Source organism: Microcaecilia unicolor, chromosome 2, assembly GCF_901765095.1.
Source record: "Microcaecilia unicolor chromosome 2, aMicUni1.1, whole genome shotgun sequence".
Classification (NCBI taxonomy): domain Eukaryota; kingdom Metazoa; phylum Chordata; class Amphibia; order Gymnophiona; family Siphonopidae; genus Microcaecilia; species Microcaecilia unicolor.
Window position 1 is genome coordinate 401165544 of NC_044032.1, and position 15121 is coordinate 401180664.

At 41.5% G+C, this 15121-nt stretch overlaps 1 protein-coding gene across 1 annotated transcript in view; it reads left to right on the forward strand.

Annotated features, from left to right (window-relative positions):
• GC (GC vitamin D binding protein) overlaps nucleotides 1-11267 on the forward strand; it is a 148397-nt gene extending 137130 nt beyond the window's left edge. The window contains exons 11-13 of the mRNA XM_030190630.1: nucleotides 637-769; nucleotides 2685-2738; nucleotides 11059-11267. Of these exons, the coding sequence (XP_030046490.1) occupies nucleotides 637-769; nucleotides 2685-2738 (187 nt within the window). The 3' untranslated portion in view covers nucleotides 11059-11267. The remainder of the gene's footprint in view (nucleotides 1-636; nucleotides 770-2684; nucleotides 2739-11058) is intronic.
• Nucleotides 11268-15121: the final 3854 nt, after the last annotated feature.

Here is a 15121-nt window from a genome sequence, read left to right on the forward strand (position 1 = left end):
AGTTTCTGTTTCTGTGGTGTTGCATTGTATGCAGAGTCTGGCATTGGGGGTTCAGTTTAATTTTTGTCTAAATAGAAAGTTTATGATTACTTATTCTATAGTGGATTAGGGTGTATCTGTGTTTGTGAAAAAGACATGGCTTTCTGTTGGCATTGACTGTGCAGGATCTACGATCTGTACTATTCTGTCTGGTTTCGTTTTACAATAGGTGAATTGATGTTCTAGTGCTCACTGTAGTGTTTAAGATGCTTTCCTTTTCCTTGTGTGACTCATAGAAATGACTGCTTATGGTATGGTAGAATTTCTCTATAGGTCCTGAGGTTTTGTATTCTCGGCATGCCTAGTACTGGATTTGGGGGGGGGGGGGTGTTAAAAAATGACCGGCCCCGGGTGTCAACTACCCTAGGTACAGTACGCCACTGCTCTGTAGTCAAGACCCTGCAATGCATCTCAACTGTAACCAATATACAATGTTTAGATCTGAACATGTCTCACCTTCATATAGAATGAGAGGTAGGGAACCTCACTTTTTTCAGTTCTACCTAGCATCCCCATGCTCTGGACTTTGTCATAGTACAAAACTTGCTGCTCAAGAAGTTTATCTGAGAACATTTTCTTGTTCTAAACACTTTGCAGGTTAAGACACACACTTCATAAGCGGATGCCCAAAGCGACATCAGCTAAAATATCAGAGTTAGTGCAAAAGCAAGCAGATTTGGCAAGCACATGCTGTATTCTGAACGCGCCTCCGGTGTACTGCAGTGAGCAGGTAACACTCTTAACTTTATTTGATTGTTTATTTATTTATTTGTTGCATTTGTATCCCACATTTTTCCATCTATTTGCAGGCTCAGTGTGGCTTACATTGTTCTGTCATGGCGATCGCCATTTCCAGAGTAAGAAATACAAGTGGTATTACATTAGAGATCATGATTGGCATAGTAGATTAAACAGTCAAGTATAAAGAGTTCATATTCAGAATTATAGATAAAGTGGTATTGCGTTAAAGTTCATCCGTGGTAGAATAGATTAAACAGTCAAGTATAAAGAGTTCAAATTCGGAGTTAGAAATAGAGTGGTATTGCGTTAGAGTTCATTCGTGGTAGAGAAGATTTTGGTAGTCAAGTATAGAGAGTTGGGATTTTTCTAGTTCAGGCTTGTGTTTTGTTGTCTGGTAGTTAGGCTGTATCATTGTGGTATGCCTTTTTGAACAGGCTGGTCTTCAGTGATCTCCGAAAGTTAGTAAGGTCGCGGATTTTTCTCACGGCAAGTGGTAATGCATTCCATAGCTGCGTGCTTATGTTGAGCCATACAGGTTCAGGTTCAGTTTATTTGATATACTACAAATATAACAAGGAAGTCCAAATGGTTTACAAGATCAAAAATAAGTGGGGAAGAGGAGCCGTGTGCAATACCACATGACATTATGGACCAGATTCACTAAACGGCACCTGGAAAAATCTGCGCTCGGCATTATTCTATAAAGGGCACTCCAAGCTGACCCTCTTTATAGAGTAGCACATACCATGTATTCCAGTGCCCAACTTTGGGTCCGAGGACTTACAACAAATGAAATCTAGTGTAAATCCTGGCGTGCAATCTGGACATGCAGCCCCCAAATTCTATAATATTGCGCTTAATTTTTTGGAACCCACCTGACCTGCTCATGCCCCTCTCATAGCCATATACCCTTTTGGGTTGGGTGAAAGAAGATTTGGATGTGGATCTTTCTAGAATCGCACACAGCCAAATCTGCACGCAAATCCAAATTAGTGCCAATTAACATCAGTAATTGATTGTTAACAGTCAATTATTGATTATTAACAGCTTGTTAATTTATTTGCGTATCAACTTCAAAGATTGCAATCCATACAAAATACAGCTATTAGATTCGTTCTTTCTTTGCGCATGCAAATATGATCGTATTACTTGTTCAGTACCTTTATTTTATCATCCCCACCGTAGTAATTCCCTTATCTCTTATTTGTCCTGTTTGTCTGTCCTAAGTAGATTGTAAGCTCTGTCGAGCAAGGACTGTCTCTTCATGTTCAAGTGTACAGTGCTGAGTACATCTAGTAGTCCTATAGAAATGATAAGTAGTTGTAATAGTAGTAGTTCTATTTACAATTTGCATTGGTTGTCAATAGAAGCCAGATTTCTATTTAAATGTGCATGCATATTGTTTAAAATGTTAACTGGAGACAGTCCAAGCTATTTAGTAGCACATGTGAAGTTGAAAGATTTTAGGAGAAATAGAAGATCATAGTGCTCTGTAGTTCCATCCCCAAAGGGGATAAACATATTTGGCTTATTTAAGCAGTTGGTGATGCCTCAAGCTCCTAATTTTTGGATCTCCTTTGCTTTAACATAAGAAGATCCAAATAGATATGATAATTTTCAGAAATATTTTAAGACTATTCTTTTTTAAAAATGATATTTTTCTGTATGTTTGTATCTAAATCTGAAAGTAGATTATGTATCTGAATTAAATTTTGTTTGCAAATAATAAAAATAAAGTTTAAAAAAAAGCTCCTTAGTGCATATTAATACATTAACATTTGTTAGTAAATCTGACCCAGTGTCTAATAGTTTCCTTATTTAATAACATCAGGGTTCATAAGAGTCTCTATTTATGTAAAGGAATTTAAATAAACTATGATGAACATTTTTTTTCTCGTTTTCAGATTACAAGAGCAATTGGACATATGTGTGGCCAAGAGACCTGCCTTTTGCATTAGGTAAGTTCAGTAATCTTTCTATGTAAAATGAAAAGAAGGTAGAGCACCATGGTGGTAATTTTATAAAGATGACGCCAAGAACATGCCTAAATGGCCAGAGTACCTGCATATCTGTGGACATGTGTGCACATTCACCATAAATGTCAATATTCCAGTGATGTGTTTTTTCAATAAAATGGCAACAGAATGTGATGGCATGTAGTTTAAAGGTGGGCATATATTTGCTGCATTTGTATCCCACATTTTCCCACCTCTTTGCAGGGTAGGGTCTGGGCAGGACACAAAGCAACACACATACATTATAGAGTACTATAATTTATGTGTGTTTCTGAGAAATTTGAGTGTAAGCATTTACAATAGCTTTACAGCTGGAGTAAATTATACACATGCGTTTGCAATGCTACACTAGGATTCTATAATAGAAAGTAGGCACCTTCTTTCCTTACATAAGAATATAAGTGTTGCCATACTGGGACAGACCGGAGGTCCAGCAAGCCCAGCATCCTGTTTCCAACAGTAGCCAAGCCAGGTTACAAGAACCTGGCAAGATCCCATAATAGTATAATAAATTTTATGCTGCTTATCCTAGAAATAAGCAGTGAATTTTCCCAAGTCCATCTTAATAATGGCTTATGGACTTTTCTTTTAGGAAGTTAGCCAAACCTTTTTAAAACCCTGCTAAGCTAACTGCTTTTATCACATTCTCTGGCAACAAATTCCAGAGTTTAATTACACGTTGAATGAAGAAATATTTTCTCTGATTTGTTTTAAATGTACTACTTTGTAGCTTCATTGTGTGCCCCCTTTATAGATTAGGCTCCAGTAGGTACCCCTTTACAGAATTGCCATCCTCCTGTTCCCAGTTGAGCATATTCCAATATCCTCATCTATAAAATGAATTCAGATTTGACATACTCCATCACTTATTTCAAACAGTAGATCTTGGAGCATTGGAGAATTCCAGTGGGTCCTTATCTTTCTCAAAATTTGCTATGGTGGTACAGTTATGTCTGTTGTTGTAGGTCTATCAGCACTTCTATGCTATGCCAGTGATAATCTCAGAAAACGTGCAGGTCCCACACATAAGATTTGTTTAAAACAAAACTCAGGATCCTAAGGTGGTAAGCTAAATTTAAAAACTGGTTAACTGATAGTAGCTAATATAAGAACTTAAGATAGCCATACTAGGATAGACCAAAGGTCCATCTAGCCCAGTATCCTGTTTCCAACAGTGACCAAACCAGATCACAAGTATCTGGCAGAAACCCAAATAATAGCAAGATTCCATGCTACCAATCACAGAGTTAGCTGTGGCTTTCTAATGTCTGTCTCAATATCAGACTATGGACTTTTCCTCCAGAAACTTGTCCAAACCTTTTTTTAAACCCAGATATGCTAATTGCTCCACATCCTCTGGCAACGAGTTCCAGAGCTTAACTATTCATTGAGTGAAAAAATATTTTCTTCTATTTGTTTTAAAAATATTTTCATGTAACTTCATTAAATGTTCCCTAGTTTTTGTACTTTTTGAAAGAGTGCAAAATCGATTTACTTTTACCCGTTCTACACCACTCAGGATTTTGTAGATTTCAATCATACCCCTCTTAGCCATCTTGTTTCCAAGCTAAAGAGCCCTAACCTCTTTAGTCTTTCTTCATATAAAAGGAGTTCCATCCACTTTATCATTTTGGTCACTCTACTTTGATCCTTTTCTAATTCCACTACATATTTTTTGAGATACAGCAACCAGAACTGAATACAGTACTCAAGGTGAGGTCACACCATGGAGCAATACAGAGGCATTATAGTATTCTTTGGTCTTATTTACCATCCTCTTCCTAATAATACCTAGCATCCTGTTTGCTTTTTTTGGCCGTCACTGCACACTGGGTAGTGTCTGCTAATGGAATTCGCTCCAAGATTTTGAGGGTATTCCAGTGATGTACATCAGAGATCAGTCCTGGATTAGTAGTTCCATTAGAGATAATAAAGGAATAGTGTGCCCCTTTGCTGGGAAATATTCAAAGTCAGTGCAGTCCACAACATTGAAACATCATTGAGTTTTGTGTGGCAGGAGCTCCTAAGGCATTGCATTGAAGGGCCCCCTAGAATGCCCCTTCATGCACAGCTCCAGTAGCAGCAAAGAGGAGACCTCAACACCAGACTCCAAACCCCCACAGTCCACCTCCACTCTGCAAAATCCACCAACCACAATAGGCTAAGATGGCACCCGTGTAAAGGCATGCTATCTATCCATTAATTATTACTCGGCTTGTAAGTGCCTGGGTCCAAGGACCACAACATAAGTACATAAGTACATAAGTAGTGCCATACTGGGAAAGACCAAAGGTCCATCTAGCCCAGCATCCTGTCGCCGACAGTGGCCAATCCAGGTCAAGGGCACCTGGCACGCTCCCCAAACGTAAAAACATTCCAGACAAGTTATACCTAAAAATGCGGAATTTTTCCAAGTCCATTTAATAGCGGTCTATGGACTTGTCCTTTAGGAATCTATCTAACCCCTTTTTAAACTCCGTCAAGCTAACCGCCCGTACCACGTTCTCCGGCAACGAATTCCAGAGTCTAATTACACGTTGGGTGAAGAAAAAGTTTCTCCGATTCGTTTTAAATTTACCACACTGTAGCTTCAACTCATGCCCTCTAGTCCTAGTATTTTTGGATAGCGTGAACAGTCGCTTCACATCCACCCGATCCATTCCACTCATTATTTTATACACTTCTATCATATCTCCCCTCAGCCGTCTCTTCTCCAAGCTGAAAAGCCCTAGCCTTCTCAGCCTCTCTTCATAGGAAAGTCGTCCCATCCCCACTATCATTTTCGTCGCCCTTCGCTGTACCTTTTCCAATTCTACTATATCTTTTTTGAGATACGGAGACCAGTACTGAACACAATACTCCAGGTGCGGTCGCACCATGGAGCGATACAACGGCATTATAACATCCGCACACCTGGACTCCATACCCTTCCTAATAACACCCAACATTCTATTTGCTTTCCTAGCCGCAGCAGCACACTGAGCAGAAGGTTTCAGCGTATCATCGACGACGACACCCAGATCCCTTTCTTGATCCGTAACTCCTAACGCGGAACCTTGCAAGACGTAGCTATAATTCGGGTTCCTCTTACCCACATGCATCACTTTGCACTTGTCAACATTGAACTTCATCTGCCACTTGCACGCCCATTCTCCCAGTCTCGCAAGGTCCTCCTGTAATCGTTCACATTCCTCCTGCGACTTGACGACCCTGAATAATTTTGTGTCATCGGCGAATTTAATTACCTCACTAGTTATTCCCATCTCTAGGTCATTTATAAATACATTAAAAAGCAATGGACCCAGCACAGACCCCTGCGGGACCCCACTAACTACCCTCCTCCACTGAGAATACTGGCCACGCAATCCTACTCTCTGCTTCCTATCTTTCAACCAGTTCTTAATCCATAATAATACCCTACCTCCGATTCCATTACTCTGCAATTTCTTCAGGAGTCTTTCGTGCGGCACTTTGTCAAACGCCTTCTGAAAATCCAGATATACAATATCAACCGGCTCCCCATTGTCCACATGTTTGCTTACCCCCTCAAAAAAATGCATTAGATTGGTGAGGCAAGACTTCCCTTCACTAAATCCGTGCTGACTTTGTCTCATCAGTCCATGTTTTTGTATATGCTCTGCAATTTTATTCTTAATAATAGCCTCCACCATCTTGCCCGGCACCGACGTCAGACTCACCGGTCTATAATTTCCCGGATCTCCTCTGGAACCCTTCTTAAAAATCGGAGTAACATTGGCTACCCTCCAGTCTTCCGGTACTACACTCGATTTTAGGGACAGATTGCATATTTCTAACAGTAGCTCCGCAAGTTCATTTTTTAGTTCTATTAATACTCTGGGATGAATACCATCAGGTCCCGGTGATTTACTACTCTTCAGCTTGCTGAACTGACCCATTACATCCTCCAAGGTTACAGAGAATTTGTTTAGTTTCTCCGACTCCCCCGCTTCAAATATTCTTTCCGGCACCGGTGTCCCCCCCAAATCCTCCTCGGTGAAGACCGAAGCAAAGAATTCATTTAATTTCTCCGCTACGGCTTTGTCCTCCTTGATCGCCCCTTTAACACCATTTTCGTCCAGCGGCCCAACCGACTCTTTGGCCGGTTTCCTGCTTTTAATGTATCTAAAAAAATTTTTACTATGTATTTTTGCTTCCAACATAGACCATCAATACTCTTAATCCTACAAAGCCAAGAGAGAGGAGCCATCCCCATTTTGGGAAGTGAATATACTCCTAGATAGAATAAATACCTTCTCAAATCAGAGACTCCCAGACAATTCAGGAAAAAGATACACTTATAACGCCACAAACGGGGACCCAGCAATGTTAGACACCACTTGATAAAAATCAAATGTGACAATACCAGACTCGTACATCCCAATACCAAAAGGGTATACAAATGTACGCTCAATAGCAAATAAGTCAGAAATTATGAGATTATGGATAGAGAAGGAACAATTAGGCCTACTCTTCTTCATTGAGACCTGGCCACACAGTACCAATGACCCAGTAGTAAATGACATATGTCCTCCAGGATATAAACTGATACTCTTGACAAGAAATCTAAAAAGAGGGGGAGGGGATAGTGATTATTTACACATTATTCTTCAATCTCAAAATGATATCCAAACACAACTCACCCACCCTGGAGATCCTAGCATGCACTATCCAAGACACATCATGCCAATAACATGCTGTATCCTATTCTACTATCCAGCGGGGAGATGGCAAAAAACACAAGAAGACTTCATGGATTTCATCTCCAATATCTGCACCTCAAACTCTAATGTACTAATACTAGGAGCCATTAACATTCACTTAGAAAATCAGGCAGACTGCAACTCCAAAGAAATCACAGACTTCCTAGATGCCCGGAACTTTGAAAGACCTGAGGCCAAACCAACACACTACAAGGGGCATCTACTAGACTCTTTGCATATAGATTTTCAGACCACAATGACTTAAGCATAGAAGATAGTAACTGGTCACAAATACCTTGGTCAGAACTATACAATGGATCAACCAAGAAATACTGGAAGCCAAAAGGTTATGCCAAAGACTATAAAGAAAATGGATCAAGGATACAATGGAGGAGAACAAGAAGTGTTGAAGACCGAGAGTGTAAGTCTACAATAAAATCATCAAACAAACTAGAAGGAATTACTACAAACTATACATAGATACAGAGCAATCTAACAAAAAAGCTGTTTAATTTAGCAAATAAATTATTTGACACCCAAGCTGTAACATCCATAACAGAAGATCTCCCAACCGCAACTAACTTGGAGGGGCATAATCGACCAGAAACGCCTATCTCCATGGGCGTTAATCTCCGAGAACGGGTCCGTGAAGGGGCGGAGTGAACCGTATTTTTTTAAAAAAATAGACGCCCATGCTTTATTCGCCAAGGTGTGAGCTGGGCGTTTTTGCTTTTCACCGATAATGGAAAATGAAATCGCCCAGCTCAAAAACGAATAAATGCAAGGCATTTGTTCGTGGGAGGGGCCAGGATTCATAGTGCACTGGTCCCCCTCACATGCCAGGACACCAACCGGGCACCCTAGGGGGCACTTTTACAAAAACAAAAAAAAAGGTAAAAGAGCTCCCAGGTGCATAGCACCCTTCCCTTGGGTGTTGAGCCCCCCAAATCCCCCTCAAAACCCACTGCCCACAAGTCTACACCAGTACTATAGCCCTAAGCGGTGAAGGGGGGCACCTACATGTGGGTACAGGGGGTTTGGGGGGGGTTGGACGACTAGTAGCATTAAGCAGCACAATTGTAACAGGTAGGGGGGGGATGGGCCTGGGTCCACCTGCCTGACGTCCACTGCACCCCCTAACAACTGTTCCAGGGACCTGCATACTGCTGCTTGGGAGGAGGGTATGACATTTGAGGGTGAAAGTAAAAAGTTGTGAAACATCATTTGTTGTGGTGGGAGGGGGTTAGTGACCACTGGGGGAGTCAGGGGAGGTCATCCCCGACTCCCTCTGGGGGTCATCTGGTCATTTAGGGCACTTTTTGGGGCCTTATTCGTCAAAAAACAGGGTCCAGGAAAAGTGCCCTAAATTCTAGCTACAAACGCATCCATTATCGGCGAAGGGCGCCCATCTCTGTTCGGGTGATAACCACGCCCCAGTTCCGCCTTCACCACGCCTCCGACACTCCCCCGTCAACTTTGTCCGCATCCGCGACGGAGTGCAGTTGAAAGCGTCCAAAGTTCGGCTTTCGATTATGCCGCTTTATTTGTTTTTGTGAGAAGAACGCCCATCTCCCGATTTAGGTCGGAACTTGGGCGTTATTCTCGTTCGATTATAAGCAGGTTGGTCTCATATTTTGAACTAAAAATTGAAAAGCTCAGATCTGGCTTAACCACCTCCAAGTCCCATATTGAAAACTACATAGAAACACTAGAATGGCAAACAGAAAATGTTAGAGCGGACAGAACTTGGACCTCCTTTCAAATACCATCCACTGAAGAGACACATACAAAAATATGCCAAATCACACTGTATATTGGATGAGTGCCCTAATGTCATTATGAAAAAAACACCCATCTGGTACAAGGTAACAAAACACGTTTAATTTCTTCTAGACAGAGGGCTTTTCCCAAAAGATAAAGGAAGAATAATACTAACTCCACTCCTAAAGACACCAACATAAAGAAGAATAACGTAACTAACTAAAGACCAGTGGCATCCATCCCCCTCCTAGTCAAGGTTTTACCATACAAATCTCAATCCAGCACTGAATCTGTCCTAATCTCCTTTGTGAGCAAAGTTTTAAAAAAGAGTTAAGCATGGGAAGATCCATCTTAATCCTGCAGTTTGACATGCTCCTGAGGTCGGGGCAGTGGGGGCAGTCCGCCCCGGGTGCACGCTGCAGGGGGGAGGTGCAGGGAGGTGCCGCACGGACCTGCTTCTGATGTTACTTCCTGTTCTGGGGCAGAGGGAACAGGGAACCGGCGGAAGCGACAGCCACGCAGCTGCTCCCTGCACCCCAGGAGGTAAGAGCAATGCACCCTGGGGGGTGTTTTGAGGTGATGCACCAGGGGGGGATGCTGCATCTGGGTGGGGGGGGACTCTGCATCTGAGGAGGTGCGCAGTGGCAATTTGCCCCGGGTGGCAGCTGACCAAGGAACACCACTGAATACACACTAAATAACTAAACAATCAATCATAGTTTACCAAACATATAAGCATGTAACATACCATCCCTACCTAAGCTACCTAGCTTAAAACTGTTTAACACTACGATTTTTTAACGTAGATGGTCCATTAATGCCAGGATCAAGGGCTAGTGTGATTGAATCGATCACCTTGCCGGACCACATAAGTCCCAGTAATAATAGCTTTCCAACTAGTTAGTATCGACCACCTGCAAGGACTCTCCAATTAGCTACCCCCACATCATACCACCCTATCGAGTTATGTAGCCTAATTATGTTCAATGCAGTACCTACTATGCTTTAACTCAAGTATCTCAAGGTTTCAATGTAATAAAGTTACATGTTCAATTATGATGCTTACTCTGTTTTTAATTTTTAATTCGTAGATCTCAGTGTTTTAATGTAATAAGTTCCATGTAATATCACTGTTACTAGTACCTCTGTTGTTATGATGTAAGCCGCATTGACCTGAACACTAGTTCAGATAATGTGGGGTATCATTACAAATAAATGGAAACGGATACTGAAGTCTGCAGCAGTCTGGACTTGCTAGATGAAGTTTAAAAAGAAAAAAACCTCCACTGAATAATATGAGGACATTAGATTAATAGAGCAGTTATAGTAAATGCTGAAAAAGGAGCAGATAAATATAATCCCCCTGAAATTCAAAACCATTTAACTGGCCAGGTATTTATGTGGCCCAATTTAAGCAATTTACTTATGTAATGAGGGCCGAATATCGGCATGTAACCCGGCTCCACCCCTGGAATGACCAAGAGTTAGCCACTTTTGAATTTGGCACTAACCAGTCATTTTCAGCGGAGAAAGCCAGTTAAGTGCTGCTGAAAATGGCCAGATAGCTGTGAACAAGCGATTTAACCGGGTCGCAGCCGTTTCCATCCAGTTAAATCATTTTGAATATTGGCCAGTATATGTTAACTGGTGACCAGGAACCTATAACTCAATTTGAATACTGACCTTAAAATTTGTAAGTTTGGTCTTTATCACATTAGTGGTGAGAATTGTTTCGTATGTTAATTATAATCATGTGCTAAAAAAAAGTGTCTCTGTTGCAGGTGCACAGATCATGAAACAAACAACACATCAGTAAGAAGATACTCAAAACTTATGGATGAGGAATTAAAGATTGCTTACACTGGGATCCAGATCAGACCACGCAAAGCAGTTGAAATTAATTTGCAGTATTTTGGAACGTGCAATAATTGTGTGATTTATGTCGTATTTGCAATCCAGAGCAAGGAAAATAAAATGTCTGAAAGGAAAAGGCTATGGAGGTGCCATGGTTTCTCATGTTACTAAAAGGGCAACTATACTGCTCTCTGTCAAAAAGGATAAACTTGGCCTGTTTTGGTCTTCCTACCACTGCATCTAATTTTGTAGAGAATTTTTTTAAAAGAGTTACTACTTTACGCTACAGGGTTAGGAAGCACTAACTTCATTAATACTGAAATATGACTAACTAGGTCCCATTACATAAAGTGGGACCTGCTGTAAAGTTGCGTTAACTGTGTTAACACATGGTAATGCAGTGATGCACATATTTCATTAATGGCAGTGTTATTCCTTTGGGTTATTACACCACAGAACCGACACCAGACAAAAAGATATATGTGGAGTTAGCAAATCTAAAAGTAGAAAAGGTTATGAAGCCAGGTAGAATACTTTCTAGGATATTAGGAGAGATCCACTGACAGTCTGTTCAGATATTCTTAGGAGAAAAGAGTGATTCAAGAGGATTGACGAGGAGTAGACGGCTCTGTTCATCAAGGGTAAAGGTCATGAGTTTGATATATTGCCTTTTAATATTATAAACTGCCTAGGTGCAACGCTTCCAGGGCAGTATATCAAATAAAAACAAACCTGAACCTTTTCTGTGGTTTACATTTATTATATGCAGGTGCATTTTCTGTCCCTAGTGGGCTCACAATTTAAGGGGCCCTTTTACTAAGCCACATAAGCGTCTACGTGCGCCCAACATGCTCCAAAATGGAGTTACTGCCCAGCTTCCGCATGGCTCTTGCAGTAATTTCATTTTTGGCGCGCATCCGAAAAATCATTTTTATTTTCGGACGCGCGCCAAGTGGCATTTGACATATGTAGGTCATTACTGCCCAGTTATTTCTTATCAGAGAAATAAATTGATTAGATGCATTTCTACTAAGAATCCACAGGGTGGCAGCAGAGAATTTCTTTTAAAGCCTTATTCAGACAGTCATATATTCACAAATGTTCATGCAGTTCCTTGTGATGCTGACCACATAAATGCTGCAGTTGTATAGATAAATGTAGTCATTTGTTGCCAAAATAGCCAAAGTTATCCGTCCAAATAAGGGATGTGAAGTGGAACGAAGCAAGGTTTGTGAAAAGTTGCACGTTCAGCTGTGAAATTCAGCTATTGAACATATAGCTTATCTGCCCAGACTTTTTACATGAGATACAACACGCACTGACCAGCCTTCAATATCAACAGTAAGAGGAATGGTGATGAGACCAAGAATCATGATTTCATCTTGTTATGGGTTATTTAATGATTTCTTGATTTGATACTTTTGATTCTTGATTTTGCAAAACATAGAGTAAATTTTAGAAGCTTTGGGTGCTTTTTGCATTTCTAAATAGTGTAAGGGGGAAAAGTGTGCATAACTGGCCAAGAAAAACAGACATAGCTCTTTGTTTTTAAATATATATATATATTTTAATAAAATCTATGCTTCCCATCATACCCTACATGTTTCACCATCACGCTTCATCAGTGGTATTATTATCTACACAAACACTGAAACACATAAAACAAAAATCATTAAAAACAAAACTAAAATGCAGGACCAAAATATATACTTTTGCAAGATTGAAATGATAAATAGATAATAAATAATAAACCACAGAGCAATAATATATGCATGTACAAATAAAATCGAACATCGCCAAAAAGTTTTAGTTTTGTTTTTAATGATCTTTGATTTATTTATGTGTTTCAGTGTTTATATAGGTAAGAATACCCTTGATGCAACATGATAGTGAAACATGTCAGGTATAATGTGAAATGAAGAAAAGGTGCTGGATGGCAAGAGGAGAAAGACAAGAGAGGAGATGTTGGTTAGCAGGGAGAGAGAGGGAGAGACAGAGAAGAAACTGGATGGCAGGTGGTAGAGAGAGACAGAGAGAAGAGGCTAGAAAGCAGAGAGAGAGAGAGGAAAGAGTTAATAAAAGACTGGGGACAGGGCCGGTCTTAGCAAGTGCGGGGCCCTGTGCAGACCAATTTGGTGGGGCCCCATCCTAGCCCCTCCCCACCATAGCCCCGCCCTACCATAGCTCCGCCCCCACCATAGCTCCACCCCATTGATAAGATTATTCCATTTTTAGAAAATTTTTTATTTATGAAATTTCAAATAAAGACAAATGAAGCTAAACTTGTACAACTTGTACAAAAAAACTGATTGAAATAATAAGCACAATGCTATCATGAACCCCCCTCCCCAATTCAGTTCAAGTCCACTACAATTAGTAGTTCCAATTCTCATAACAAAGGAGAATAAAGGGAAAAAAAACTAAGAAAAGATCCAGTACTTTCAAATTCCCCCATTTTTTGGAAATGGATTTTATATGTGTTCTTTTCCTCTCCTAAGCTGAACATGCTTAGAGAAATGCCCCTCTTTCTTGAGGCTACAATGCTATTTGCTTTGGAAACTCAAATTCTCCTAAATACACATGATCTGGCCAGCTTAGCAAGATAAGTACCTTTAGATGAACAATTTTTAGTCTGCCCACTTGGGATTCTTTAGGTTTTCAATAACTTTGGGCAAATTAACAGTAAAGTCTGACACTACTAGCCCTCTCCACTTGCCCCTGTCCCCACCCCTCACATACACGGCGGACTCAGCGGGGGGTGGGCACCGTGCTGCAACATGGCGGGAGCGGAGCGGCGGATGCCGAGCGGGATCATGATGCGGTTGTCCGAGCGGGGGTTGGTCGGAGTGAGGCAGAGTTGAGGCGCGCCGCGGGGCCCCCCTAAGCGCGGGGCCCTATGCGGCCGCCTCTGTCGCCTCTGCCTAAGACCAGCCCTGACTGGGGAATCAACTGTCATGTTGACAGCGCTGCCTTTTCTGAGGAAGGCCTTTGTTGTGTGGCTGCTGGAAGTTAATACTGTTGTGGTATAATAGAATTGCTTTATAGGTTCTGAGTGGTTTTGTAGGGTTTTGTATTACTGCATAGTATGTCTGGTACTGGATTTTAGATTTGGATTTACCTCACGCCTCTTTCAGTTGTAGCTCAATGTGAGTTATTTTCCTCTCTCTGAAGAGTTTGCAGTATGTTTGTACTTGAGGCAATGGAAGATTAAGGCCTTCTTTTATCAAGTTGCAAAAAAAGGGGCCCTATGGTAGTGTTGGCACATGGATTTGCCAGGCACCGAGGCCTCTTTTACCACAGCAGGTAAAAAGCCAAAATAAGGAAATGACTGTGCAGTAGGTAAACACTTCCTGCGTGGCCATTTCCAGGGGGAGCTCTTACTGCCACCTATTTAGGTGATGGTGAGGGCTCCCAAGCTAACATGGCAGTACCCAGGCAGCAAACAGCACTTCCTGATTCCTGGCAGGTAACCCCACCCCGTGTTTAAAAAAATTCCAGTCCCACCAGAAATGGCACATTAGGCCGAATTGGCATGTGACAAAGTGGTGGTAGCTGTACTGCCACTTTGTAAAAGGGCTCTTAAGTGACTTATCCAAGATCTCAAGGAGAAATAGTGGGATTTGAACCCTGGCTTCACTGGTTCTCAGACTATGGCTCTACGTATTAAACAGTGAATGCATATAAAATATTCCAAACATGTTTGGTAATTCAATAAGTTAAAAGTTCAGCAGATCTGGAGCCTAGTGGCGATTTAGCAACCTACTAGGTGGCGGTAAGGGTTCCCAGCGGTAATAGCCATACAGGCCTGCCAAGTCTCCCGCATTCAGCGGGAGACTCCCGCTTTGGCGGGTCATCTCCCGCACTCCCGCCAAAGCGGAAAATTCTCCTGCTGAGACACCGCGGCGGTAGCTCCCCTTTCCATCCAGTATTCATTTCCTGGCCACTGCTGCTTCTCCTGATGAGCAGGAGTGGCCACGACCCCCCCAAAGA